The 25,477-nt window shown below is 32.8% G+C and overlaps 5 protein-coding genes across 20 annotated transcripts in view; all 5 read right to left on the reverse strand.

Moving 5' to 3' along the window:
- The window catches only part of LOC111702495 (uncharacterized), a 7,760-nt gene extending 5,458 nt beyond the window's left edge, over positions 1-2,302 (reverse strand). Inside the window, exons 1-5 of the mRNA XM_023474203.1 lie at positions 2,215-2,302; positions 2,071-2,123; positions 1,494-1,556; positions 405-539; positions 106-187 (exon numbers count right to left, since the gene is read on the reverse strand). Coding sequence (XP_023329971.1) covers positions 106-187; positions 405-539; positions 1,494-1,556; positions 2,071-2,123 — 333 coding nt within the window. The 5' untranslated portion in view covers positions 2,215-2,302. The remainder of the gene's footprint in view (positions 1-105; positions 188-404; positions 540-1,493; positions 1,557-2,070; positions 2,124-2,214) is intronic.
- On the reverse strand, positions 2,252-7,366 carry LOC111702494 (U3 small nucleolar RNA-associated protein 6 homolog). Its single transcript, XM_023474202.1, has 9 exons — positions 7,084-7,366; positions 6,768-6,938; positions 5,652-5,941; positions 5,354-5,459; positions 4,654-4,756; positions 4,199-4,280; positions 3,280-3,352; positions 2,661-2,770; positions 2,252-2,376 (listed from the first exon to the last, which is right to left on the reverse strand). The coding sequence occupies exons 1-9, from the start codon at positions 7,141-7,143 to the stop codon at positions 2,277-2,279; spliced, it is 1,095 nt and encodes a 364-aa protein (XP_023329970.1). The 5' UTR covers positions 7,144-7,366; the 3' UTR covers positions 2,252-2,276.
- Positions 7,367-7,457: 91 nt separating this feature from the next.
- Positions 7,458-10,958, reverse strand: LOC111702499 (U3 small nucleolar RNA-associated protein 6 homolog). Its single transcript, XM_023474220.1, has 7 exons — positions 10,842-10,958; positions 10,435-10,542; positions 9,574-9,664; positions 8,946-9,006; positions 8,397-8,448; positions 7,853-7,900; positions 7,458-7,670 (listed from the first exon to the last, which is right to left on the reverse strand). Exons 1-7 carry the CDS (start codon positions 10,884-10,886, stop codon positions 7,494-7,496), a joined length of 582 nt encoding a protein of 193 aa, XP_023329988.1. The 5' UTR covers positions 10,887-10,958; the 3' UTR covers positions 7,458-7,493.
- On the reverse strand, positions 10,899-19,694 carry LOC111702497 (sodium-dependent glucose transporter 1A-like). Of its 16 annotated transcripts, none has more exons than XR_002765415.1 (15): positions 19,592-19,684; positions 19,248-19,328; positions 19,081-19,142; positions 18,820-18,929; positions 17,293-17,429; positions 16,482-16,589; positions 15,904-16,167; positions 15,605-15,811; positions 14,779-14,916; positions 14,013-14,114; positions 13,332-13,406; positions 12,747-12,833; positions 12,157-12,388; positions 11,898-11,937; positions 10,899-11,388 (listed from the first exon to the last, which is right to left on the reverse strand). XR_002765415.1 is itself a non-coding variant. In XM_023474216.1 (15 exons), exons 2-13 carry the CDS (start codon positions 19,315-19,317, stop codon positions 12,180-12,182), a joined length of 1,569 nt encoding a protein of 522 aa, XP_023329984.1. In that variant the 5' UTR covers positions 19,318-19,328; positions 19,592-19,684; the 3' UTR covers positions 10,899-11,388; positions 11,898-11,920; positions 12,157-12,179. The 16 variants fall into 16 exon arrangements, 13 of the variants coding, with proteins under 13 accessions (XP_023329984.1, XP_023329985.1, XP_023329986.1 ...); XR_002765417.1 differs by having other exon boundaries at positions 10,899-11,105; positions 11,921-11,949; XR_002765416.1 differs by having other exon boundaries at positions 10,899-11,105; positions 11,921-11,937; positions 12,147-12,388.
- On the reverse strand, positions 19,652-25,263 carry LOC111702496 (uncharacterized). The gene is made up of 8 exons (XM_023474204.1): positions 24,835-25,263; positions 24,444-24,524; positions 23,910-24,019; positions 23,721-23,783; positions 23,085-23,160; positions 22,070-22,184; positions 21,259-21,462; positions 19,652-20,361 (listed from the first exon to the last, which is right to left on the reverse strand). Exons 1-8 carry the CDS (start codon positions 25,248-25,250, stop codon positions 19,801-19,803), a joined length of 1,626 nt encoding a protein of 541 aa, XP_023329972.1. The 5' UTR covers positions 25,251-25,263; the 3' UTR covers positions 19,652-19,800.
- Positions 25,264-25,477: the final 214 nt, after the last annotated feature.

Below are 25,477 nucleotides of genomic sequence, written 5' to 3' on the forward strand. Positions count from 1 at the left end.
CTGACCCAAAATATAAATAATGTACCTGATATTCTAGAACCTGACCCAAAATATAAATAATGTACCTGATATTCTAGAACCTGACCCAAAATATAAATAATGTACCTGATATTCTAGAATCTGACCCAAAATCGTAATCGGGACCCGATCCCGATTCCTTTGGTACTTGATGTGAAAATCAATATTTCTAAAACAGAAAAATAAATATTTTTCTCCATATTCAGGTGGGTTTCTTCATTTTTTATGTTGTCATGTGATTATTTCAGGTATTCTTTTGGGTTTTTCATTTTGGCACTTTGTGGTTGTTTATCGTCTTATGTTTTATAATTTTGTTGTCTTTTAAAGCTTATTATAATTATATAATCTTGGTCTTTTTTTAGTCCATGTGACATTAATTATCTTACTTGATCAATATTAAAGAGAATGTAGGAATTCTTGAATCTGATAAAACAACAAAGCAATCAGTCCGTTTATAGAATCCGTCTGATACGCTGATTATCTGCCCACTCACAAGGGGACCAGTTGGTTTATCCAGATATCTGGAAGAAATTAAAGGGACTGTCAGTGGGATTTAAAGTGACCATCCGTGCAAAGATAGAAGTGCCCGATTCACAATAGTACCCTTAAAACCTTTATCTAATCAATAATGTGAAAGATATTATTGTTTTTCAAGTGTTTGATTCAAATTCAAAATTGAAAATAATCTCTTTTCAAAATTTTAAACATTAATATTTAATGTATGCTTGATAAGACAACACTATAATAAGGGTACCGATCTGAATCGGTCATTGCCATCCTAGAATGGAGGGAACCCAAAACAGCCCAAAACCGACCAAAAATCACCAAAACTGCCTGAAACCAACCAATAATCCCTAAAACAGCCTGAAACCAACCAATAATCCCAAAAACAGCCTGAAACCAACCAATTATCTCCGAAACAGCCTAAAGCCATATCTCTAAAACTGCCTGAAACCAGCCAATAATTCTTAAAACAGCCTGAACCAAACCAGTAATCCGCAACTAACTGAAACCAACCAATAATCCCCGTAACAGCATGAACCCTAAAACTGCCCGAAACCAACCAATAATTCTTAAAACAGCCTGAAACCAACCAATAAATACAGAACAGCCTAAAACCCACCATTAATCCCCATAACAGTCTGAAACCAACCAATAATCCGGAAAACAGTCTGAAACCAACCAATAATCCGAAAAACATTCTGAAACCAACCAATAATCCAGAAAACAGCCTGAAACCAACCAATAATCCGGAAAACAGTCTGAAACCAACCAATAATCAGAAAACAGCCTGAAAAAAACCAATAATCCCCAAAACAGTCTGAAACCAACCAATAATCAGAAAACAGCCTGAAACAAACCAATAATCCCCATAACAGTCTGAAACCAACCAATAATCAAAAAACACCCTGAAACAAACCAATAATCCCCATAACAGCCTGAAACCAACCAATAAAACTGAAGACATAACTAACCTAATGGTTGACGAGTCAAGAACTTGAAGAACCAATGGGAACTCAAGATCGTCTCGCTCCCGACTAAAGAAAAGGTTTTGAAAAAAATAAAAATAGTAGAAGATGGAGGCAGTATGAAAAATTGAACATCTAAAGGCAAATAAACATGACTTACGGGTGGAAAATGATTTTTACAGGGAGGGGGTAAATTTTTTTAGAAAATATAAATCACTGAAGAAGAAAAATTTTATATTTTATTCTCCAAATGTACATCTCATAAGCAAAAATATAAAAACCTAGGAACCAACCAATATCACATCACCTTAGCTTTGTTTCACAGTTGGCCTTTAGACCAACTTCATTCTTGTTTAAGTAAGTAAGTAAAACAGAGCGTCTAAATAGTATGCATATCAGTGTGCAATGTGCATGTATGTTACCTATTGCCTGCCAAACCGTTACATTAAGAGAGATGTAACAAAATAAACGATCATTTCGACGCAAGAGGTCTTTTTATGCCTAGTGTTGATTAAAAGGTTTTTGAAATTCCACGGGCGACGCCGGAAACTTAGTTTAGCTGAAGAATTAGTATAATCTTCACCTGTTCAAAACTAGTTTTAAACAACCAAGGCTCAGTTCCACCTCCCCTTCCATCTTAAAAAAATATTATTATTTTATTTGCAAGATCAGAATAAATATTTAGAAAATTGCTAACTAATATTTCGATAATTTACCCCTTACTTACCCTAAATTTACTGTAACGTTCTTAACGGTTTAGAACATTTTTTCTGAAAAAAAAATAAGTTTCTAGATACTTTGCATCTCCCTAAGAGTGGTAAATTTATTCCTGAGGTTAGGAGGTAGGGTGGCCTCGGCTCTACAGACTATGGTTGATATCTCAAGGGCACTAGAGATTACTTATATCAGAATTTTGTATTTTCATTTTTATTTAATACCATTTGATATATATTTTAATTTTGAATATTTTTCTGATTTCATTGGCAGATTTTCTCATAAGAAAAAAAGTCGAAATTAATAAGAGACAAACTTTTCTAATGACCATCTATAATCTCCTTTGGGGGTCACAAAAAAAAATTGGCCGAACTGTCCCGAAGTTTACATGTATGGGATCCCAACAGACAATTAAGTAAGTAAGTAAGATATAAGAAAATTTGAGATATAAGTAATTTCCTTCCAGTTTTCTCCTCCCACTGTATCCAGTCTAGCCAGCACTGTACACTTGTTGTACCGTAGTGTGTACATACACTACTGTACACTTCACGTACATTCTTCTTTATCACCTAAAGAGGAGTTGTGTTTATTTTGATTTGTAAAAATACATGAAGGGGCTGTATAGTTTATACGTAGTTTCTTTTCAAATGACCCCCCATTTAAAATGTACATGCCCATTACAACGGCAAACTTTTTTTTAAGTACAATGAGATGGATATCGTCGTTTTTATATTCAGGAAAGAAATAAATTTCTTTCCACGTCTATTATACTTTTTATACAGAAAAACAGGGATAGCTTAATAATTTTCTTTCTTGGAAAACGGTTACTTGATGTCATGAGGCAAGAAAATCAATAAATCTGCTAGGGCCACTTATATTTTTACTAACAGTCCTTTTAAAGCTTTGAATTCATTATTAAAAGAAAGCTGAATATTGTTCTATTTCTATTCCGGGTAACAATTAAAAGACTGAAAAAAAATTCAAAAATCGATTTTTTTTCAAAATTATAATATTTTCAAGAATTCCACGGGCAGCGTCGGGCACTATAGCTAGTTAATAATATTCTCTAATTTGTTACCTTTGGTTGTTCCAGTTCTATTTCTAACATGGTGTTAAAGAATTCTTCCTTGAACGGAGGAAGATTAGTAAACCTGGAACAATGAAAATATTTGTATAGTTTACATTTGGGTATTTATTTACGCATCTTTATTATTTAATTATATATTTTGGTTCAAAACATACGATTTAAACGTTTAAACATACTCTTTAGACAAAAATTAAATTAAATTCATAGTACAGGACGAAACGCCTTCATTAAAAACAAAAACAAAATTTGTTTTTGCACTTGGGGAAAAATTGAGGGGAAAAGAAGGTTGAAAATACACCGAAAACTCCAAACAGAAGAATAAAAATATTTGAACATCTTGCCCTATGTTTAGATTTCGAAATTTGGTACAGTTTAACACAGAAAATTCGAAAAATTCGGAGACATCGAAAGAATTTATCAAATATCGTCTTGACAATTTTTTTATGCTAGAATATCTAAAATCTGTTGTTGTAAAAATATATAAATAACCATAAATTATGCGTGAACGGTTTTAAAGAGCTCCATATAATTATTTAATTAAAAACTAAATATCTGTCGCATTCCATTATCAGTAGGTTAAGGAGAAGACATTTCAAAAATTCTTTCAATACTCCGAAGTTCTGGGTTAAACTGTAAAAAAATATTCGTAAGGAAAATGTCAAAAAGTTAAAACTTTTTGTTGTGAATATTTAGATCAATCTTTTGTCGTCACAAGATGAAATGAATCCCTCTTGGAAACTCTATGGTCGAACCCCTAAGGGGACAAATAAAATTGAGGAAATCACTCTTCCCTGAAATTTACAATTTGTCACTGTGAATTTCGAGATCAAACGTTCTAGATAAGTGTCTAGAAAGCGTTTAGACAAGTCCAGAAAAGTCTTGATTTCTGATAATGTTCTAAATCCCTAACCTTGAATAAATTCCTCTACAGGCCTCTACGCCCTTCTCGCGAGTTCGTTCAAGAAGCAGGACACGCAGCTCACCACAGTTTTCTTTATTGATTTATCAATCAATCAATCAATCAATCAATCAATCAATCAGTCAACAAACAAGTCAACAAATCAGTTATCAGATCATCCAATCAACAAATCAGCCAATGAATTAATTAGTCAATCAATCAATCAATCATTTAACCAATTAATCAATCATTCGATCAAAAACCCGATCAGTCAATTAATCTACAATCCGTCAATCAAAAACCCAAAATCATTTCAAAGTCATTTAATCTACAATCAGTCAATCAATCATCTAAAAAGTAAGTCAATCAACCAATCAATCAATCGATCAATCTGAATTCTCAAGTCTTCCATCATTCATGAACTCTGTTTAAAATCAATCTAATCCATCTCTATTAATAAGTTCTACCTTGAACTGCTGCATCTTGAAGTTGAATATAAGCATCTTCTGCCCTCCCTGTCTTGTTCATCAGGGTGATGAATCCTGTCCACAACTTCTCCTTCGTCTCAACCTTCATAACAGAAGAAAATCATCTTAAAAATTGAATAGTCTAGCTGATCCAGGAAATTGTGAAAAGTTGTTTGAGAATTTTTTTTATATCTTTCATTTCTTCTACCCCTCACCCCCTACCCCTACACTACTTTAGATCTATCGGTCAACTATTCATGTTTCGTAACTCCTCCCTCCATCCATCCCTCTACAATATCTTGTTTCATTTGGCAGTTCGAAACTAGATTCTCATACTTAAGGTTGACCGATAATTATTTCAATTTCTTTTCTCAAAAATACTTTGTATTTTAATTAAATTTTGTTTGTAATAATTGCTTATTAAATATCTGTATTATTATTGGTCAAAACTGTCCTGACTGATGATGATGTAAAAAACATCGAAATTTATTTCCTACTTTGAAGTTGTGTATTCTACAGATAGAGAACGCTTTAACCAATTCGGACTTTTACATTTCTTTAAGAATTTTGTCTTGAAATCCCGGCCCGTTGTGCACAACGATTCCTATTGGGTTTTTTATTTTATTTCATTCATAAATAAATATTATTTCCGACGCTAAACTTTGGATTTCATGGATTTCAACTTGATATGGTTCCCTACCTTGACAGCAGCCCGAGCAGCCTGGAGACTGTTCTTATACTCATCTCCCCCTGTCCTCAAGTCAAGGCCAAGCTTCAACAACCAGAAATCAACCTCGCCCGGAAACCTACAGTGCGGTTTGAAGAAAGAAAGAATTGAAATAAAAAGAAAATAAAAATCTAAAAATCTCAATAGGTTGTGAAAAAATTTATTAATAATAAAATTTTTAGGTAGTTAACAGGCCCAAAAATCATATATTTCCAAGCGAGAGAAAAAAACCGAATATTCTCANAATAAAAATAACGGCTAATATGTTTACCTGCGAAGAGCATCTTCAGTCAGAGATTTCAACTCGTCCTCGTTCCCCTCAACCTTGATGAGACGCAGCCAGAACCCGTATTCTTCCACATCCAGGAGTTCATTCTTCTGTCCAAACTTCAGCAGCTTCAGCACTTCGCTCATTATTAGCCTGAAGCAGCTGGGAGCAGTGAGGGGGAGCTCATTGAGGGTTGAGAAGGCGAGATGGAAGAGCTCCTGGGACGGTTTCTCCTCCAGGCTGTTTGTGTAGAGAGTGCAGCACTGCCTGATTCTATCCGCCATCTTTCCGCCCTCAATTGACAATATGAGTAATTATTTACACGCTAGCTTCAGGGGTGTATATTTTTTAAAATTACCCCCCTCACAGTGCATGGGGGGGGAATTGTTTTGTAGATCTAGGAGAAAAATTGAAAAATTGGACATCAAAATGCAAGTTTTATCACCCTTTTTGATCCTTTTAACACGAAAATGTTTTCAATTTCCCATAAAAAATAATTTACTTTCCCCAATTCAGCGAAAAAAAACGTACAATAATTTTTTTAAATACACCCTTGACTAGCTAGGAACCCCAGCTTTGTCTGCTAATCTTTCTCTATGAAAGTCAACCCACTCAAACGTAGAACTTTATCTACAAAATTCTTGATACTTTTTCAATTGGACCAATACTCATTTTTTGTTGTTTCAAAATTTTAGGTAGCTATTTTTCTAGAAAGGAAATAGTTTTTCTTCAATTTTGAGAGAATTTTTATCCCGCATTTTTACTCTCAATTTCATGGTAATTTATTTGTTCCGAGACAAAATAAGTGACATTTTATACCGACAAAGTAGGTTTCCCATTTTATTTCGCGGATTTAAATAAAAAAATCGAACATTTCCTTAAACTTGAATAAAATAAATTTAGATATCCAACTGTATTGTGTTATCATTATGTCTTTTGTTGTGATTAATACTTTTTTATTTGTCTTCGGTTTAAACTCAAGATTTTTAATCCCTTACTTCGTTCGTGATTAAAAATATTTTTAAACCTTAAAACAAACAAAAAACAAAAAATTCCTGCCAAAAAACATATTGTCCCGCATGAAAACGCAAGACAATTACATAAATAGATATTATTTACCTTCTCTAGGCACATTCTAGCCTTGGTATCCAGGGTGACAGGATGTTGGCTGAAGGTTTGCTCCAGGATATTGAGGATATTCTGCTGGACTGGGAGGGTCCCAGGGAACTGACGAACTGTCACCAGCAGGGAAACCGCAAACTCAGGTTCAGGGATGGATACAAGGGCAGCCTGGACAAACAAAAAGTTTCTAGAGCTGACAACTTATATAAACTAAACCCATGATAAAAAGCCCAACCCTGGAGTTCAACGTAACATAGTCTGCAGGACATGGTACTTTGAGTGAAGGTTGAATGATAATAATAATATTAAGTACCTCAAGAACAAGATTGACAAGTCCAAAGTTGAGAATTTTATCATCAACCTCATCCTTCATCTTGTCTTTCCGCTCTTTTTTCTCCCTTTTCTTCTTTTCTTTTTCTAACTTCTCAATCTCATCCTCTGAATCATCATCATTCTCCTCATCCTCCTTCTCATCGTCATCGACATTCTTCTCTTCTTCTTTCGTCACTTTTTCGTCCTTCTCAAGACTTAGGACCTTCTGCCTGGCGCGAAGTTTTTCCACGAACAGTAGTTCAAACTTTATATACTCCCTGAATGCATGTATATAATTTATAATCTAATTACAAATTCTATTTTAAATACTGTTTAATTGATTTTTAATTTTCACTGATTTATTTTTGTTAACAATAAAAAATTGACACTGATCGATCCGGGCAAGAAGCTTTATTTATTTACAGGGTCATAAACTTTTATTTCTGGCAAAAAAAATAGTTGTAGATGTTTACAGCTAGTATAAACCCTGAAATCCTGGAGGAGAATCTGGCGACCGTTTTCAGCCGCTCCGTTTTCAAACTCATACTTAGCAGCAGCTATCCACAGCTTAGGGTTGTTATTGTGCACCTGAAGCAAATATAATAAAAGAGGGGACTATCAATCAATCAATCAATAGTGTTTCATTTTAAACCATCCCACTTTTACAAGGGACCGTCAACACAAAGCAAATATTTCCATTTCCCTGATCATTTCTTTTTTATATATAAGATTAAATCCAACAAGATAAAAATCTGATGTAGTGCCGATACCTGAAGAAGTCTTAGATTAGTTTTGCTGACAGAACTTTTCCATTTCATCTAAGAACAAAGGAATAAATTAGACATAAGAATCTATGTAAAATTAAATCTCCGATTGACGATTCTTAAGTTGGCGCGTAAAGTCCATCAAATTAGTTCAACTCAACAATTTTTAATATGTAAATAATTTTCTGTTTTGATTAACTAATAAATTGATTATATATTTCAAACCATTTATCGATTAAACGGTAAAAAAACTATTCGATGAACAAATCAATCAATCAATATCAATCAATCTATCAATCAATAAATCAATTCACTAACCAATCAATCAATCAATTAATCAGTTTATTAACTAACCAATCAATCAATCAATCTATTTATCACTCAAACGATCAATCAATCGTTTAATAACCAATCAATCAAGCAAATAGTGACACCGTAGAACAAATAAATCATAAATTTAAATTCTTTGTTAATCGTATAGTTACTCTGATCTCTGATCATTCAATCAACTGATCACAATTTCTTTTATGAGCACTGCTTATATTTATACCTTATTCAACCAATCAATATACGAGAGCCATATTTTTGTGTCAGATTGCCATCTTAAAACATTGACGAAAACTTGAACAAACATGACTTCATTCTTTTCTTAATTTTAATTAATTTTATTGCAGTTTTACAAAACTATAGTCCCAATATATGATACTTGATATAATATTCAATTTTAGGGACTGTAGAGTGTAAAGTGAAGACGTAATTTCAAGTGAACCTCTAGTCGAAGTGTGGCGTGTCCGATTCACAACAGTACCCTTTAACCCTTCATCTGAGCAACAATGAGGAAAGATTTCGTCGTTTTTCTGTTATAAAAAGTGTTGAATTCTGACTAATATTTCTTTGTATCTGCTCATTTAAATTTGCTAATCACATGTTACAGAAAACCTCAATTTTCAATAAAATTTATCAGATTGAATTTGATCGGACAAAATCTTTGAGGGTAAAACATGCAACTCTATGGAGGGTCACCTAAAATTACACACAGTCCCATCATTGAAGATTTGGGTAATAATAATGAACAAAAAATAAATTATTATCAATGTTCCTGTGACAAAGTATTTTGTAAAGCTTGTTTATTCTCGTCTTAATTCCGTTCTCAATGTGTCCTAAATATAATTCAGGGATGAAAAATGATTTTTTGATTTATATTTACCCTCTCGAAGAAAAGGTTTAACTAGGTCCAGATGACAGTTAAATCTATTCTCTAATGTGCCCGCTGGAGCATTAGAGAAGAAGTTTAACTAACTCTAAGCCCATGACTTAAGACAAACTCACTCAAGTTAAACTGTTTATCTATTCATTGAATGAACCCAACCTCTCAGTTGGGAATTAATGATTATCTTTGCTTCAGATTTGGTTCCAGATAATCTCGGGACTCAAGAGAAGTTGAACCAGCATTGGCTAGTTCAACTAACTTTATATCGATCTTAAAATCCGAATTCCGTGGAATTCTTATTCTTTCACACTTTTCTTTATTCTGGACCATTTTTCTTTTTTCTTCACAATATTTCTTTTTATCTTGACAATTTTTCTTTTCACTTGACAAATTTTTTTTTTCTAGATCTTTTTCTAGACAACTTCTCTTTTTCCTTGACAAAATTTCTAAACATTCTTTTCTTATTTTCTTATTTCTTCAAAATCCAAAAATGTTTCATTTTAAAGCCTTAATTTACCTTTTTTATGATGGTATCCAATTTCGTCTCTTCTGAGTTGAATTAAGTTCATTAGATTAGTCTCGTACTCGATATATCCGAAAAAATCTTCCTGAAATATTGTTCCTCTTAAATTTTTTTTTGAATTTCCAGAAAAAAGCGGAATATTTATCAAATCTAATAATAGTCGTTAATAACTTAGTAATGTTTAACTGTTTTTGATGTTCAGGACTAGTACCCTAAACCCTAAATTTACTTATCAATGCATATATTACTTCTCAGATTTCTTGAAAAGAAGAGATAAAATTTCTGAATAATAAATATCTACCGACGTATCTAATTTGAATTTAACAAAGACGAATTTCATTTCGCCTTATTCTAATTATCAATGTCCACAGATAGAAACTTTAGTTGCTGAGAGTCCAGAAAAAAAACAATCTATAATATTCAATTAATTTCACAATACTTGTTCTAAAGGAGAATAACGAATGGTATTCTAAAAATGAATTTCCACTTGGATTTGGTTGTATAATAAGGTTATCTACTCTGGATGCGCTCCGATGTAGGTAAAGACGACCTTTACGGCAATGGACACTAAATCCTCATATGACGTCACTGCTTATTTTAAAGAATAATAAATTTTGCGACTCACTAAATATAAACGAAATCAAAAATTAAAAACTTGATTTATAATTGATTTTCTTTTTTTCAAAATTGTTAGCACAAACAATATTTGTTAAATGTGACGATTGTTAGTTAAGTATCAGTTACGTCATATAAAGAATAAGAGTATCCATTGCAAAAAAGACGACATTTACATGCTTAGAAACGCATCCAGAGTACCTATCCTTATATACAACCTTGCTTTGACCTCTGTTTCACCTTTTTCTTAGTTCTCTTCTGTATCTTGTATTCGAAATGTTTCCTCTTCTTAATGAGCTCCCTCACCTCGGGACCAGAGAGCAGTCCAACCCTCTCCAGCTCCTCCACCTAGCAAATATTTCTTTGTAACATTTTTTTTAATTAACCGAACATGATGGATGATACACGAAAAACAAAAAAAAATGGAGATTTAGAAAAACAGAAATGTCATCTCTTATTTATAAAATTTTGTTAAAATTCAAACTAAAAAATCAATGTTAAAAAATACTTTGCTATTCTTTCAACCCTGGGGATAAAAAGGGGAAACTGCCAGGTCGAAAACAGGGTGGAATGGTGATGGATTTTGCAACTAAATGGTTGGCGCCAGCAGCCGCCCTCTCCTAGTTTCATAACAAATCATCCCTTACCTCCGGTATCATCTCCTCCATCCTCTGCTCCACGTACTCCGCCATATTTAATATTTATCTGAAACGAATAAAAATTGTAAATTTTTGGAAAAACCGGGATGAGTGTCACAGACGAGGTCGAATTAAATAACAATTAAATATAGATTACAGAACAAACAACGATGTAATGTATAAAGTTGTAAACATAATAGGTAAAAAGTTGGTTTGGTAAAACATGAATCACATTTAATTAACTTGAAAAAGCGGTAAATGCATTGGATAAATCTGAAAGGAAACTAAATATAAAACTGCTGTCAGGGCATGGCACAATATATCCATATGAATGATGTTGATAAGTTAGTTCAGAGTTCAAAACCTTTTTAACACGGGTTTCATTCTCCCCTCGCGCGGTTCAATTTAGGTTGAAATATAATTATTAATTATACAGCCAAACCTTTTCTTTTAATTATTTCTTAATAATCTTTTGGTGGATTTCCAGTAAAGCCACTATTTGTTCTAGTTTACGATGTGGATATAAAGTTCAGTATATTGGCTATTTGGATATTAGCTATCGCAATCAACGATTTCAAAATAAAGAAAATTATCAACATAATTTAGAGAACATTTCAATAAGTAATCTATGTTAAGTAAACATAATTTAGAGAACATTTCAATAAGTAATCTATGTTAAGTAAACATAATTTAGAGAACATTTCACCAGGTAATGTTAGTTAAGTCCAGATCTGTAACCTATAGCATACCATATTTTGTGTTGAGACAATATTGCCAAATATCAACCAAAACAAAACTAAACTAATGAAAAAATAAGATTATCAAAAATCTATAATTTCTGAATGAATCATCAAGTGTCAGCAGGAAAATAACGAAAAAAGGAGAAAAAAATCATCAATTTTTTCTTTTGTTTAAAAAATCAGTAAATATTGGAGAAATGTTGACCTGGATCCTTATCCATTTTTTATGAGGGCGGATCCAGGATCAGGTCCGCATCAAAATCAAATGGACACTAAGAATTAATGATGATAATAAAAATAATAATTTCACAATAAATCTTTAATCCTTCGAAATCTGATTTGAGCTCCCTTTCATTATTGAAGAACTACAGTGATTACTAGAGAGACTCGGAACTAATCTACAATTAGTTAGACGACTTTACGATAGAATTTTACAAATATGATTGGAAAAACAAAAAAATAGACCTAGTCCTGCCAATTCCAAAATGGGGTCTGCCTTAATTGTACGTTTAAAATTACGAGAAATATATATGTAAAGTCGTCTGATTAACTGTGAATTAATTCCGGGTCTTTCTGGTAATGACGATATGTAAAACTTAAAACGAGTCTATTGACTAGATTTAGGGGTTATTAAAGCCAATTCAACTTCTGCTGCTTTTGACGACTTGAGGTTTGCTAGGTCAGATTCAGGGTTGATTTTGATGATAGGGTTGAGAGGGAGCTCCTCCTCCTCTTTAGGGTCTAAGGCAAGTTCAAGGTTGGTTTTCTCCAGATCTCGTCCTAGTATACTGGTACTGACAAACAGAATAGTGCAACCTACAAATATTTAAGGGACTGTGAGCGTAATTTCAAGCGACCCTACATGCAAAGATATCGATGTTTTTGTTTCTTTAAATGTTTATTTTGCAGTTTGTTTGTGAGAGTGACTTGTGCGCATTCCATGTTTATAAGAAGCAAAAGAGAAACTCACATAAACAATTAATCTTCCAGTCAGAACTCATGGGTATTTTCCAAATTTTAAGGTTTCAAGGATACTGTTGAAATTCGGGCATTGCCATGGAGGGTCACTTAAAATTACACTTACAGTCCCTATAAGAAAGATGGAATGGTAAAATAAGTTCTTTATTCAATAATTTCTATTTTAAAGCTTTTTTCATATAAAACTTATGTTTACCTGTAGATATTCCCAACATGATATACATGAAACTCATTGGATATTTCTCTACAGTTTGTCCGACCATTACAGGGAATATTTTAGCTCCTACAATTTAGATTTGTACAACATGGTCGATAATAAAAACAAAATCAGACAATAGAGAACTTCCGAGTACGATGAAAATTTGCAACTTGATAATTAACAATTTAAAACTAAACTTCGTTTTAGAAAGGGGCGCAAAACGCCTTTTCTAAGTATGCTAAACATACTAATTTTATGTTTCTTAGTACAGCTATTTAGATGGATGAGTTCAATTTGAATAGTCAGGAACAGTCTATTTAAATCTGCTCGGACCGACGCGCGCAAAGAGAAGCGGACTGACGAGCGCGCAGCATGAAGCTCTGAAGCAGTGAAGAAGACTTCACTCCCACTTTGACCATCAACTTATAAAGACCTAATCTGTGGGGCGTCCTGGATTTTATTATCATTACTATTCAATATTATTTCATTTCAGAGTAAATTAAATTGAGGGTTCATCGAGTCTTGAGCACTACATCACTTCAGACCTTAAAGCCTAGAAAAATAGAATGAATAAAAAATTACCCAGTGCAGCTGATATAGTCATGACAGCTCCAATTCTATTTGTTATTTCCATCCTTTTCTCCAACCACAGTAAACCTAAACATGAGTTTAGAACGATAAGATTTCAGTAATCAATACTCGGTACTAATCCGTAATGTGAATTCAAATTTACCAAATCCTTCCAAAGATACAATTTGGCCAATTTAAACACGATTAAAGGAATGTACGCGTAATTTTAAGTAACACTCTATGCAAAGATGGCCATGCCCGATTCACAAAGATACCCTGTAGAAAAAAGAAACAATAAAAAATCTGAAAAGAAACCCGACATGGTCAAGTTCGAATTAGATGTCAATGCCAACACTTTCAAACCTGATTATTCACAATTGTGGGTTGTCTACTAAAGTGATGGTCGCATTTCTGCTGCGGGAAAACAAATGGAAATTTACAGCAACCAGTAAAATGACAATATCTTCCACATTATTGATTAGAACAGGTTTTCAAGTGTACCGTTGTGAATCGGGCATTGCCATCTTAGCATGGAGGGTCACTTGAAATGACGCTTACAGTCCCTTTAACACTAATTTTACAGTGCACAAAATGTTTTAAATAGATTGGATGTTGAAGCCAACATAATTTTCAAGATCCGATAATTGCTTTTTTTTCACTAGTTTGCATATTGTGAAAATTTAGCAACTCTACCTGTTGCAAAAATCGAGGCCATCCCTATCCCCATAACTGCAGTGCAGGTGTACAGAAGGTAAACATATGTTTCAGCAAAAACGCTTAGGAACACAGATCCAACTAGAATATAATTTATAGATAACTTAATTATATTAGGTTAGATATATAGATTGCTGCTGTATCTACAGTCTACACATAGGAAACAGGAGGAGAGAACGATAATCTCACATACCTACACATTGGAAACAGGAGAACATAACTATCTCAAGTTTGATATAGATTACTGCTAGGTTTATCTATGAAACATAAGTTTTATCTACACACGTACATTGGAAACAGGAGAACATAAGAATCTCAGGTTTTGCATAGATTGTTGCTGTTTAACGACACAGAGGAAACAGGAGAACATAATAATCTCAGGTTTGATATAGATTGCTGCTGTTTACCTACACATAGGAAACAGGAGGAGAACATAATTATCTCAGATTTGATATAGATTGTTGCCGTTTCACTACACATAGGAAACAGAAGAACAAAATAATCTCAGGTTTAATATAGATTGCTACTGTTTACTGTTTACCTACACATAGAAAACAGGTAGAAAACCGGAGGAGATCATAACAATCTCAGTTTGATAACGATTGCTACTATTTACCTATACACGGAAACAGGAGGAAAACATAATAATCTCAAGTTAAATGTAGATTGCTGCTGTTTTTCTACACATAGGAAACAGGAGGAGAACATAATAATCTCAAGTTTAATAACTATTGCTACTGTTTACCTACACATAGGAAACAGGAGGAGAACATGATAATCTCAGGTTTAATGTAAATTGCTGCTGGAATAGCTACTCCCCGCATACAAGCAAAGGATCCCCAGAATACAGCAGTAAGGTAGGAACCCTCTCCTCGGCTTAAACCTGAAAGGGAAGCGTAATTTTAAGTGACCCTACATGCAGAGATAGCACTGACCGATTTACAGCGGTATCGTTGAAACCTTAATCTGATCGAAAATGTGGAGGATATTGTCGTTTTTCTCACTCGAAAAGTGTTTATTCCTGTGAATTTCTCCATTATTTCCTTAAAGCAAGAAATGTGCAAGTCACTTTTGTAGAGAAACCACAAATAAAATTAACATTTTAAATAAACAAAACTATGCATTCTTAATTTAAACTTGATCAGACAAAGCTTTAATGGTACCGTTGTAAATTGGGCATTGCCATCTTTGTACAAAGGGTCACTTGAAATTACAAAATTATTTTTGATTCATATTTCTTTTGAGAAATTACATCACATTTGTTTTGTGTGGCCAAAAAAACAGGGCCCTCCTCAAACATTTAATTTAATATTGAGTGCTTTTTTAATAGTTATACATTTTTTGGTATAATTTTCTTATTATTTTTAACCGACAAAATATTTTCAAGAAATTATTTCAAACACAAATATTAACTGAGCGTCTGACAAACAATTGAAAATTATTTTTTTTTAATTAACAAAATACTGAAATTTTTTTATTTCAAAATTTTTCAAGACAAGCCTTTGGAATATTTAACAAGATTTTCTGAGGACTTGACTACAAGCTGTTTTGAAATATAGATAACAAATTACCTAGCTTGCATTTGACCGCAAATGTTGTGAGAAATGTTCCAAAGGCAACTTCTAATCCAACATAGAAGAAGAAGAAAATCATAAGAATGACCAAAACTAGCATTTTTCTGCCTACAGGCGAGGACTGTTTATCAGATTGCTTTTCTTCTTCCTTCAAATCAGCATCAACCGGATTTTCCATATCCATAAATTGGTAGAAGAAAAACCCTGGGAAAAGATTCAAATAGATGGTATACTTTAAAAAAATGTCCTTAAAATTTTTATGTTCAATGTTTATGATCATATTTTTTAGTTTTTACCTAAGCTAATACTAGAAGTAAAGAGTCCGATAAGCGGATAGAGAGTTTTTATTGTCAAACTGTTTCCAATCAAATCCAGATCCATTTCTGAAGATCCATTGTAGGAGATATACGTGGCAAGATCAGAAAGCCCCTCCATCTTTGTGAATGCAGACCTATTGGAGTTTTCAGATGTTGTAGAATTTACAAAAGAAGTAAAGTTTTCAGTAACAGTCGCGTTCTCATTCTCCAAAACTTCTTCAACATTGCTCAGAAAAGGTTTAGCTGAAATGAAGGCCGTTGATCATAAATATTGATTTGTTTGTTTAATCTGAATATGTAACTTTTTTCTGTTTGTTTGTTTGTGTTCTTATAAACTCTAAACATTTGAACAGATCGGACCCTTATTGCTGAAATTTTAAAAAAATTACATTCCACAAATTGTGATTTAATTTTTCAGAAACTCCACGAATAAAAACAGCACAAAAATAGTCTTTTGATAAATATACAGAAAAACTCTGTAAGCATGAAAACTGAAAAGCAACTTTTAAGAAGAATTATTGCGAATGGTCCTGACGGCCAATTTAATAAATTCTCACCTATAACAGGGGCTATGAACGCTCCGACTCCAAACATAAAATGTAGAGTATGCATGTAAGGTCCTGATTCCCTCCCTTTCCAAATATTTAGCAGTAAGACCTGAGCTCCTAAACAATTCTTAATTGTAAAAGATATTATTATTATTAAGGGCGTACACTGGGAGGGAGCAAGGGGGTCACATTTTTCTTTTTTCTTCACAATATTTCTTTTTATCTTGACAATTTTTCTTTTCACTTGACAAATTTTTTTTTTCTAGATCTTTTTCTAGACAACTTCTCTTTTTCCTTGACAAAATTTCTAAACATTCTTTTAGAAATATATATATATATATATGTTGAGAGTATTGAATATTTGAAATTATTCAAAATAAATATTTAATTAAAAAAATTGCAAAGCTATTGTTTGCAATTTTGACTTTTAACAAATTAAATGGGTTTCAATGGCAGAAAATTGTTCATTGAGAATAATCTTGACAAACGGTTTTTTTTCTAAGTAAATTAATTCAGAGAGAGCTTAGAGAGCATTTAATTTGTGGAGCATATTGAAGAACTGGAGGGACTGTCTTCATAATTTAAACTAACCCTCAAATTTTCGATTCACAAGAGTACCTTTTAAACCTTTGTATGAGCAAAAAAAACCATAAGATATCCTTTTGAGGTTTCTTTGCGAGTTAATAAAGAAGAGACAAGGAAGAAAATTGACATAATTGATCCTATTAAAGATAGAAAAACATCTTCCTCTACTCAGATAAATGGCGTGTCAGTTAACCGCCCCTCAAAAACAATTTATTAGTTGAAACGAAAATCAAACCTGCATCTAATGCTCCACCACAAAATCCACTAAAAAATCCTAGACAGTATAGAGTAACCAGATTCTGAGAATACGGAATAGAAGATGTGAAGAGTCCCAGCCCTGCCACCAACAACCCAATTATAAGGTAGCGTAACCTAAATTTTTTTTTTAATAGGTTTTGGGAAGATTTAATTTTATAGGTCGGAACTTTTGTATGTCACGTGCAATAATACATATTTTTTAAATCTAAATTACGAGCTTTTAACAATCTTTGAAAGTCTGATCAATTAAATCCACCAAAAGTCGATGAGAGATGTTGGTTATTTGAGTCAGCTGTTTTAAACGGATTAACTATGCTTTAGATCAAAAGTTTAAGATGTTGTTTCATTCGTTCACGGATTTTAACAAATTTTTTCGAATATTTCTTAAATATTTTTTTTCACAATTTCAGGGGATATTAGTTCCAAAACTAACACTTGGCCCATTTCTAACTCTGAGTGTTAGAAATGGGCCAAATCTGCAAAGCTATATTTTTCAAGAGTATATATATTAAATCCAAGCCGAGTTGAACAAAATTACACCATATTTCTATAAAAAATGGCTATAACTATATATTAAAACAAAAAATGTCAATTTTAAACTAATAATAAGGTGTGAGAATTAGTTTTTGATGATTCTTGATTTCAATTTCGAACATATCCCTATTTTGAAACAATTACCGGATTTCAGCTCATGATGCGTTTTCGAAACATATCCTGGTTTTGAGACAATTACCGTAATTTATATCAATGTCAATTTTCAAGTATTTACGCACTTACCAACCAAGACAAGATTTTTTTATAAGGTAAAATATAAACAAAATAGAAAATAATGACAACTGTTCTTTTAAAATTTAAAATTTATTACAGCATTTAGAATTCAAAATATTAATATCATTTGTTCTTACAATATAGATTTAACTAGAAATGCGGAAAACTGTTTGTTTAAAATTCTTGAAAATAAATCATCGATATTCTCTAATTTAACAGATAAAATATGGAAACTTAGATTCTAGAAATAATTCAGAAGTTAATTTAGTATTCATAAGATAATTTTTGTATTCAGTGATTTATTATATAAGTTATGAAAGTGAGTTTTGTTTAGAATTGTGGTATATACTGCAAAACGGGAAAATGGGTTTTGTCTCGAAAACGCGACAATGTTTCAAATTCAGGTTATGTTCGAAAATGGAAAATCTAAGATTGTCTTGAAAACGGTCAAGAGTTTAAATATAAAAATAACTCCTATAATAATTTTGATTTTAAAAAATAGTTTAAAATTGGGAATTGTTGCCCTTGTCATGTTTGATAAAATGTTGGTTATAGTTTTTATTATCGACTTTTACTCTGGAGTTTGGCCGGGATCCTAAAAACCCAGTCTTTCAATATGTCCCCATTTCTAAGACTCAGTGTTAGAAATGGTCCAAGTGTTAGTTTTGGAACTAATGTCCCCTAATTAAAATATAAATAAATTTAAATTTTATTTTTTAAGTCTGCAATGCCAAACCTGACAAATCTGTCCATAAGTAGTCCCAATACAAAGCATCCAGACATAGTTCCAATAGATCCCAGCATAAATAAGAAAGATATCTCTCCAATGGTGGAATCCAGTAAGTCCTTAAATATGTAGATTGTAGAATACATGTAAATGCAACCTAATTATAATAAATTATGAACGGAGGCTCTTTGAATCGATTACATAATCAAGTAATTACATTTAATCTAGAAAAGGTAATGTTATTCTAATTTTCTATTTTTAATTCATTACCCTTAGATCTAGAAGAGAAGGACCATTGATGACAGAGCAAATACCAAGGGCAAGGAAGGATGCTGAAAAGTTGGTTTCAATTATCTTTAAAGCTTTAGATGTTAACTTATAATTCTATTCAGATTTATTTTCGAATTGGAGATTTCCCAAGGATCTCTAAAACTTGCCTATTGCAGGTAAAGTCCTGAGGAGAAGATGAAAAGGGTAAACTTCCATTTTTTCTTCACCTGCTTCCATTCTTGATTAATCTAAATACGAGTTTGAGTTAAGGTTTTGCATAAAAAAACTTTTGTTTACATACCCATTTATTTGAAAAGATGAAAACACAATTACTAATTCTATTAAAGAAAAAAGTGTCAGAAGATCTTTATTAGTCAATTAGGAGATAGAATTCTTTTTTTTAAATAAGAAGTGAAAATTTTCTTATCTCAAGTCCAATTTAGAGTTGGATTTTGTATTGAGTTTTAGGTCATAATTGATTAATTGTTAAATCGTATCAATAAAAACTTACCAAAAAACTGAGTCTTACTTGGGAAGTATGAACTGGAGTATTTCTTAATTTCTTAAAATATTCTGAAAAACAGAGAATATTTGAGGAAAATAACATTTACAAAACACAACAATATGCAAAATTTTAATTTTCACTTAAATGTCTCCTGCTATTTCTTAGCCTTAAAGAGATAGTTTTCAAACTCTTAAGTTTTTGAGTTCACTAGAACATTACATTCCTGAATGTCCTCTCATCATTCCATAGTCATTTCCACCACCAATACCTACTCCTCTACCCATGCTTCCACTACCCCCAATTCCACTGCCTCCCATTCCGCTGCCTCCCATTCCACCGCCTCCCATTCCACCGCCTCCCATTCCACCGCCTCCCATTCCACCGCCTCCCATTCCACCGCCTCCCATTCCACCTCCTCCCATTCCACTGCCTCCCATTCCACTGCCTCCCATTCGACTACCTCCCATTCCTCCACCACTCATTCCATTGCCTCCCATTCCACCACCACTACCAAAAAGATTGGCATAATAACCACCAAGATTACCCTCTCCTCCTCCCCCTGTTCCCATTCCTCCAACACTCCCCGAGTTACCGACTTTTCCGATATTGTTCAGAAGATTAGGTCCAGATTTTACTAAACTGTCAATAGCCTGCTGTAGAGCAGGATTAAGAACTGGAGAAGGTTTATTCTGAGCTGAGAGAATACTGCTCTTTTTGTTGAGAATTTCAATAACTTTTGTCTGTATTTCCTCCTGCTTAGCTTTCATTGCTGGATCCTGAATTAATATTTAACTTACACAAAATTTTGAAAGTTACAATAGAGCTGGGTAACATTCCCTTTACGAAACAGCAAAACCCGTTAATTTCAATATCGTTAAGAACGAAAAGATGTGTTTCAAAATAAACGCGACTTTTAATAATTTGTTCAACTTAAAATTTCATGACACTTTAAGAAGATAAAAGTATATTTTTTATGGTATATAGGCGTTTTACATGTGTTTTGGTGTTGTAGAATATTGTTTTCAAATTTGTTTACGTCATTTTTACATAAAATAATTGTTAACTGATGGTATCGTTAACGATTTCTACAATATCTTCCATTAACATTGTTATTAAAATTAGGATCATTAACGAACAAAAACTTTGAAAACGGACGGAAAATACCGGATATGATCTGAACATTCTTATCTGAAGTACAAACCGCTACTATATAAGTAGTTTTTTAAACGATATTAACTAACTGATAACGAAAGTCTGATTGTGCCCAGTCCTAGGTTACGTTGGTATACTATTAATTCATATAACCAAACAGATCAGCAAGTACAATAGGTGGCAACAGAGAAATGGACAAATTATACACAACGTCACAAGTGTCAAATATGACAAGGAAAAAGAAATTATATCACATTAGTTGACATGTTTTCCAAGATCAAATAAAAAAGTATAAAAACAGAAAATTAAGAAAAAGTGAATTTGCACTTATTTTACTGTAAGATAAGCACTTTATTCTAAAATTATCACTATTATAAATAATTTTGACGGACACAAAAACTAAGTTGACACTTGTGACGTAAGAATACAGCTGTACTGAGAGTGTACAAACTCTACGAAGCCTAGAATCTATTTGCATACAACTACTGCTATATTCAAAGCAACATTTTTTCTTGATTCACCTGATTGGGCCCAACTGGAGGTACAAGTAGGTGAGCAGGAATGTTAGAACCATATTCATCTTTGAGAGTGCTTTCCCTTTTGCTAACTAGAAACTTAATCAGCTTATCATATTCCATGATGGACATGGGTCGATTGTCAGAGAGGAAACCAAGAATGGTTTTAACATCTTGTGGGAGGCCTAAATTTGGCTTTTCAATACTCATCTGAAAACAAAACTTTTTTAAATGTACAGGGGTTTATTTTCATCTTTAAAAACTTCATCCCTCCCCTCTGAAGAAAAAATTAGACAAACGAAAATATATCAAGAATTTTAAGGGGCAAAAAAGGAAAAGCTACCTTCATATAAAGAAGGAAAAGCTACCTTCTGGCAAAAAAGGAAAAACTACCTTCAGATAAAAAAGGAATAGCTACCTTCTGGTAAAAAAGGAAAAGCTACCTTCAGATAAAAAAGGAAAAGCTACCTTCAGATAAAAAAAGGAAAAGCTATCATCAGATAAAAAGGAAAAGCTACCTTCTGGTAAAAAGGGAAAAGCTACCTTCAGATAAAAAAGGAAAGCTACCTTCAGATAAAAAAGGAAAAGCTACCTTCAGATAAAAAAGGAAAAGCTACCTCCAGATAAAAAAGGAAAAGCTACCTCCAGATAAAAAAGGAAAAGCTATCATCAGATAAAAAAGGAAATGCTACCTTCAGATAAAAAAGGTAAAGCTACCTTCAGATAAAAAAGGAAAAGCTACATTCAAATAAAAAAGGAAAAGCTACCTTCAGATAAAAAAGGAAAAGTTTCCTTCAGATAAAAAAGGAAAAGTTACCTTTGGGTTTTCAATTAGTTTAGAGAAATTTTTCCCGATAAACGCTGTTGCTTCATCAACCGGCATATTTCTATGCTCTTGCTGCTCACCTTGCAGCACATTCACCGTCAACGATCTAAACGGCAGAGACCACTCAGTGATTTAGGTGTAATTTTGAACTGACTTGGAACTGAGAAAATGGGATTCAGTGATTTCAGTACTTAGCATTCGGATCCGCGTCCGAAGGGGCAAAATATCGACCAAGAACTGCAAAAGTCGAAATTTTTGTAAAAAAAACAGATGATCAAAAATTTCATAAATCTAATTGAGTAATAAAGTTTTTAAACAAAAATAAGTTTTGAAAAAATTGAAAATTCTTCTTTTGTTTTGACAAACAGTAAATCTAATCCGGGTTTAGATCAAAATTTTAAGTGCAGATCCAGGATACAGATCCAGATCAAGGATCCAGATCCAGATCCAGATCCAGGATCCAGATCCAGATCGACATCAAAATAAAATTGATCCTAATCGCACTGTTTAAGGATGATTTAACTGACTTTGTACTGAAGAAAATGGGTCATGCTGATTTTACTATGATTTTCTCTGCGCTCATTTTATTTCTTTTAGCAGCTTTATCATAATCTTTTTTTCCATTTTTTAAGAAAAATATATGGACGTCTATGTAATTATCATTAAAACACTAATAAACACGAAAAAAAAATTCAAATATTTAAAATTAATATTCATATTTTTTACCTTTTCTAATATTTTATATACATCTTTTTTATTTTATGCGTTCACTTCCTTGGTTAATTATAAAATATACTACCTTTACTTTTTTAATGTACCTTTTCATTTGTTTGAAAAAAAACAATATGAAAGACTTAGTAATCATTTCATTTTACAAAACAAAAAAACTGCTAGAAAAATGTATAAAAATAAAAATTATATTTTAATAAACCACGAAATTAAGTTATTTTCTTATCAGAGAAAACTATGTGAAGTATTTTCCTATTCAAATATATTTCATATTCACCTATGTACTTCGTTTTCAGGGGAGACACACACTGCAAACATAACTCCTCGCATAGCTATGTTTCCGAGAACCTTACCTAAAATGATAGAAAAATTTACAATTGTTATTTCAAAATTTTTACTTTTAATTTTGTTTTTGTTTCAAAGTTTTATTTTTTATTTTTAATAATTGTAATACTTTTTTTAATCTTTCATATCTCCCAACCCCCCTTGGTCTACCCCCTTTCACAACATCCTATTCTGTCGGTCAATCCAATCATGTTTCGTAACTCAACACCCTCCCCCCCCCGTCCTTCAAAACTAGCTTTTTGTTATGAAGGTTGATCAAAAGTTTGTTATATTTTTTTCTCAAAAATATTTCTTTTTATAATAATTTTAAAATGATTGCTTATTCAATGTTTAAAAACTTTATTGGTCAAAATTGTCGTAGGACTGACGATGATATAAAAAAAACATCGAAATAGAAAATAGATAGAGAACACTTCTAAAAAATTTACAGCACCAGAAATAGATTCTTAAAAATATTAATATTTTGATTGTTTAGGACTAAAATCTCTACAAAAAGTCTGCACAATTGGTCGAGCGATTTTTGGAATGAGCGATTGGTAAAAATCAGTATTTTTTAAAGACCACTTACCAATAGGAATATCCGGGTTTGGAAAAAGAACATCAACCTTGAGTCCCATTTTCCTCAACCGATCTTTAAAAAGGTTTAAATAAAATATTAAACTATTTAATAATTCTCTTCAATTAAGATAATTTATAAATGTGAAAGTATTGGTAAAAGAAAAGTTGAAAATTATCGTTGAATATTTTATTCAAATTCCTTCGATAAACTCTGCATAGTTTCTGGTTATTTTAGTCAAGCAGATAATTTCCACGTCGTTAACCGGGGCAGGGGCAGCAGTTCCTCCACCCAGCGGCGGCGGCGGTCCTCTGTTCGGATATTCTCAAAATTTGGGTGATCCTTTCCAGCTGACCCGTCACAAGATTTTACGTTTAAGGCGTTCAAATTCCAGGGAAATTATGTTCGTTCTTTAAATCCGCTACTGAGAACTATATGTATATGAACACATATATACAATATCTTAAAAAGAATTTATTCCCAGGAATATTATTTTAATTAATAAGAACAACTATTTGAACTTCGGAGACTAAGATATACCACTAAAGAGAAGTGATTCATCTTAGTCGAAGTACTTTAACTACTACTCCCATCATTAAATCTGGTCTTGAAGCAATTCTCTTAAACAAAATTCGTATTACTGAAAGATAAAACTCATTTTAACTTTAAAAATAATTTTCCACCATCTTCATTGAGACTAAAAGTTTGAATATTTTCAATATTTTTGATAATTTCCTGTTGTTTGGTCCTCCGTATCCAGGTCCTGTTCGACCCCGCTCACTCTCCCAGGGTCCACCTCGCGACCGGTCATGGTACCTGTAAACAGAATATTTAGTTCTTTTACGCGATTTTCTTTTAAATTTCAAGCGTCTCCTGGAGGATCTTATTTGCATACAATATACAGGCAAAAAAAAGAAAATGATTTTTGATGATCTGGAAGAAAATATGAAAATTGGATCAAAAACAAATAAATTGATTTTCCCTAACGCAGCGAATAAAACCTTTAAAAAAAACATACCTAATTTCTGCGGGGGGGGGGAATATTTCAAAATAGGGGGAATTATTTATCAAACAAATATACACCCCTGATATTACTTGAATTCAGATGATATCAAAATAATTTTACCTGTCTCTATCATTCTGATCTCCATAATCATCCCGCCCTCTCCCTCCGTGTCCCCCATCTCGTCCTCCATAACCAATATCACGACCTCCCGGTCCTAAATCCCGACCTGGTCCCAAATCTGGCAGTCCACGCCCTGGTCCTAAGTCTCTGTTTCTATTTTCAGCTTCAAGTTTTTTATCCTTTGCAAAGTTCACATTTATTTTTTTGCCCAAAAACTGGGTATTGTTCTCTTTCAAAACACAGGATCGGGCCCCCTCCTCGGTTTCAAACTGAACAAATGCATATCCCTTGTTTGTATTGTTTATATAAGTAACGACCCCATGAGGAGAAAATTTCTTGATTAATTCGTCCTCGGAAAACTCCGGTGGAAGTTGGCCGACGAAAACACGACTGCTAGGGGTCGTTAACGCCGTCATATTCACTCTGTAAAATGTAAAGTTACAATATAAATTATCAAGAACCCCCCCCCCCCCGTCATTTCTTACCCGCGACGCTGGGACAGACCAATTGGACTATCCGCAGCCTAAGGCATGACAACAGAGGTTAGACAAAAATATAGGCAAGGGGGCCGGGCGCTGCGGCAACATGACCAATTATATCCATGTGTCACATAATAGATCCATGTACAAAATTGATAGGATAT

The sequence above is a fragment of the Eurytemora carolleeae genome, unplaced genomic scaffold (assembly GCF_000591075.1).
Source record: "Eurytemora carolleeae unplaced genomic scaffold, Eaff_2.0 scaffold117, whole genome shotgun sequence".
Classification (NCBI taxonomy): domain Eukaryota; kingdom Metazoa; phylum Arthropoda; class Copepoda; order Calanoida; family Temoridae; genus Eurytemora; species Eurytemora carolleeae.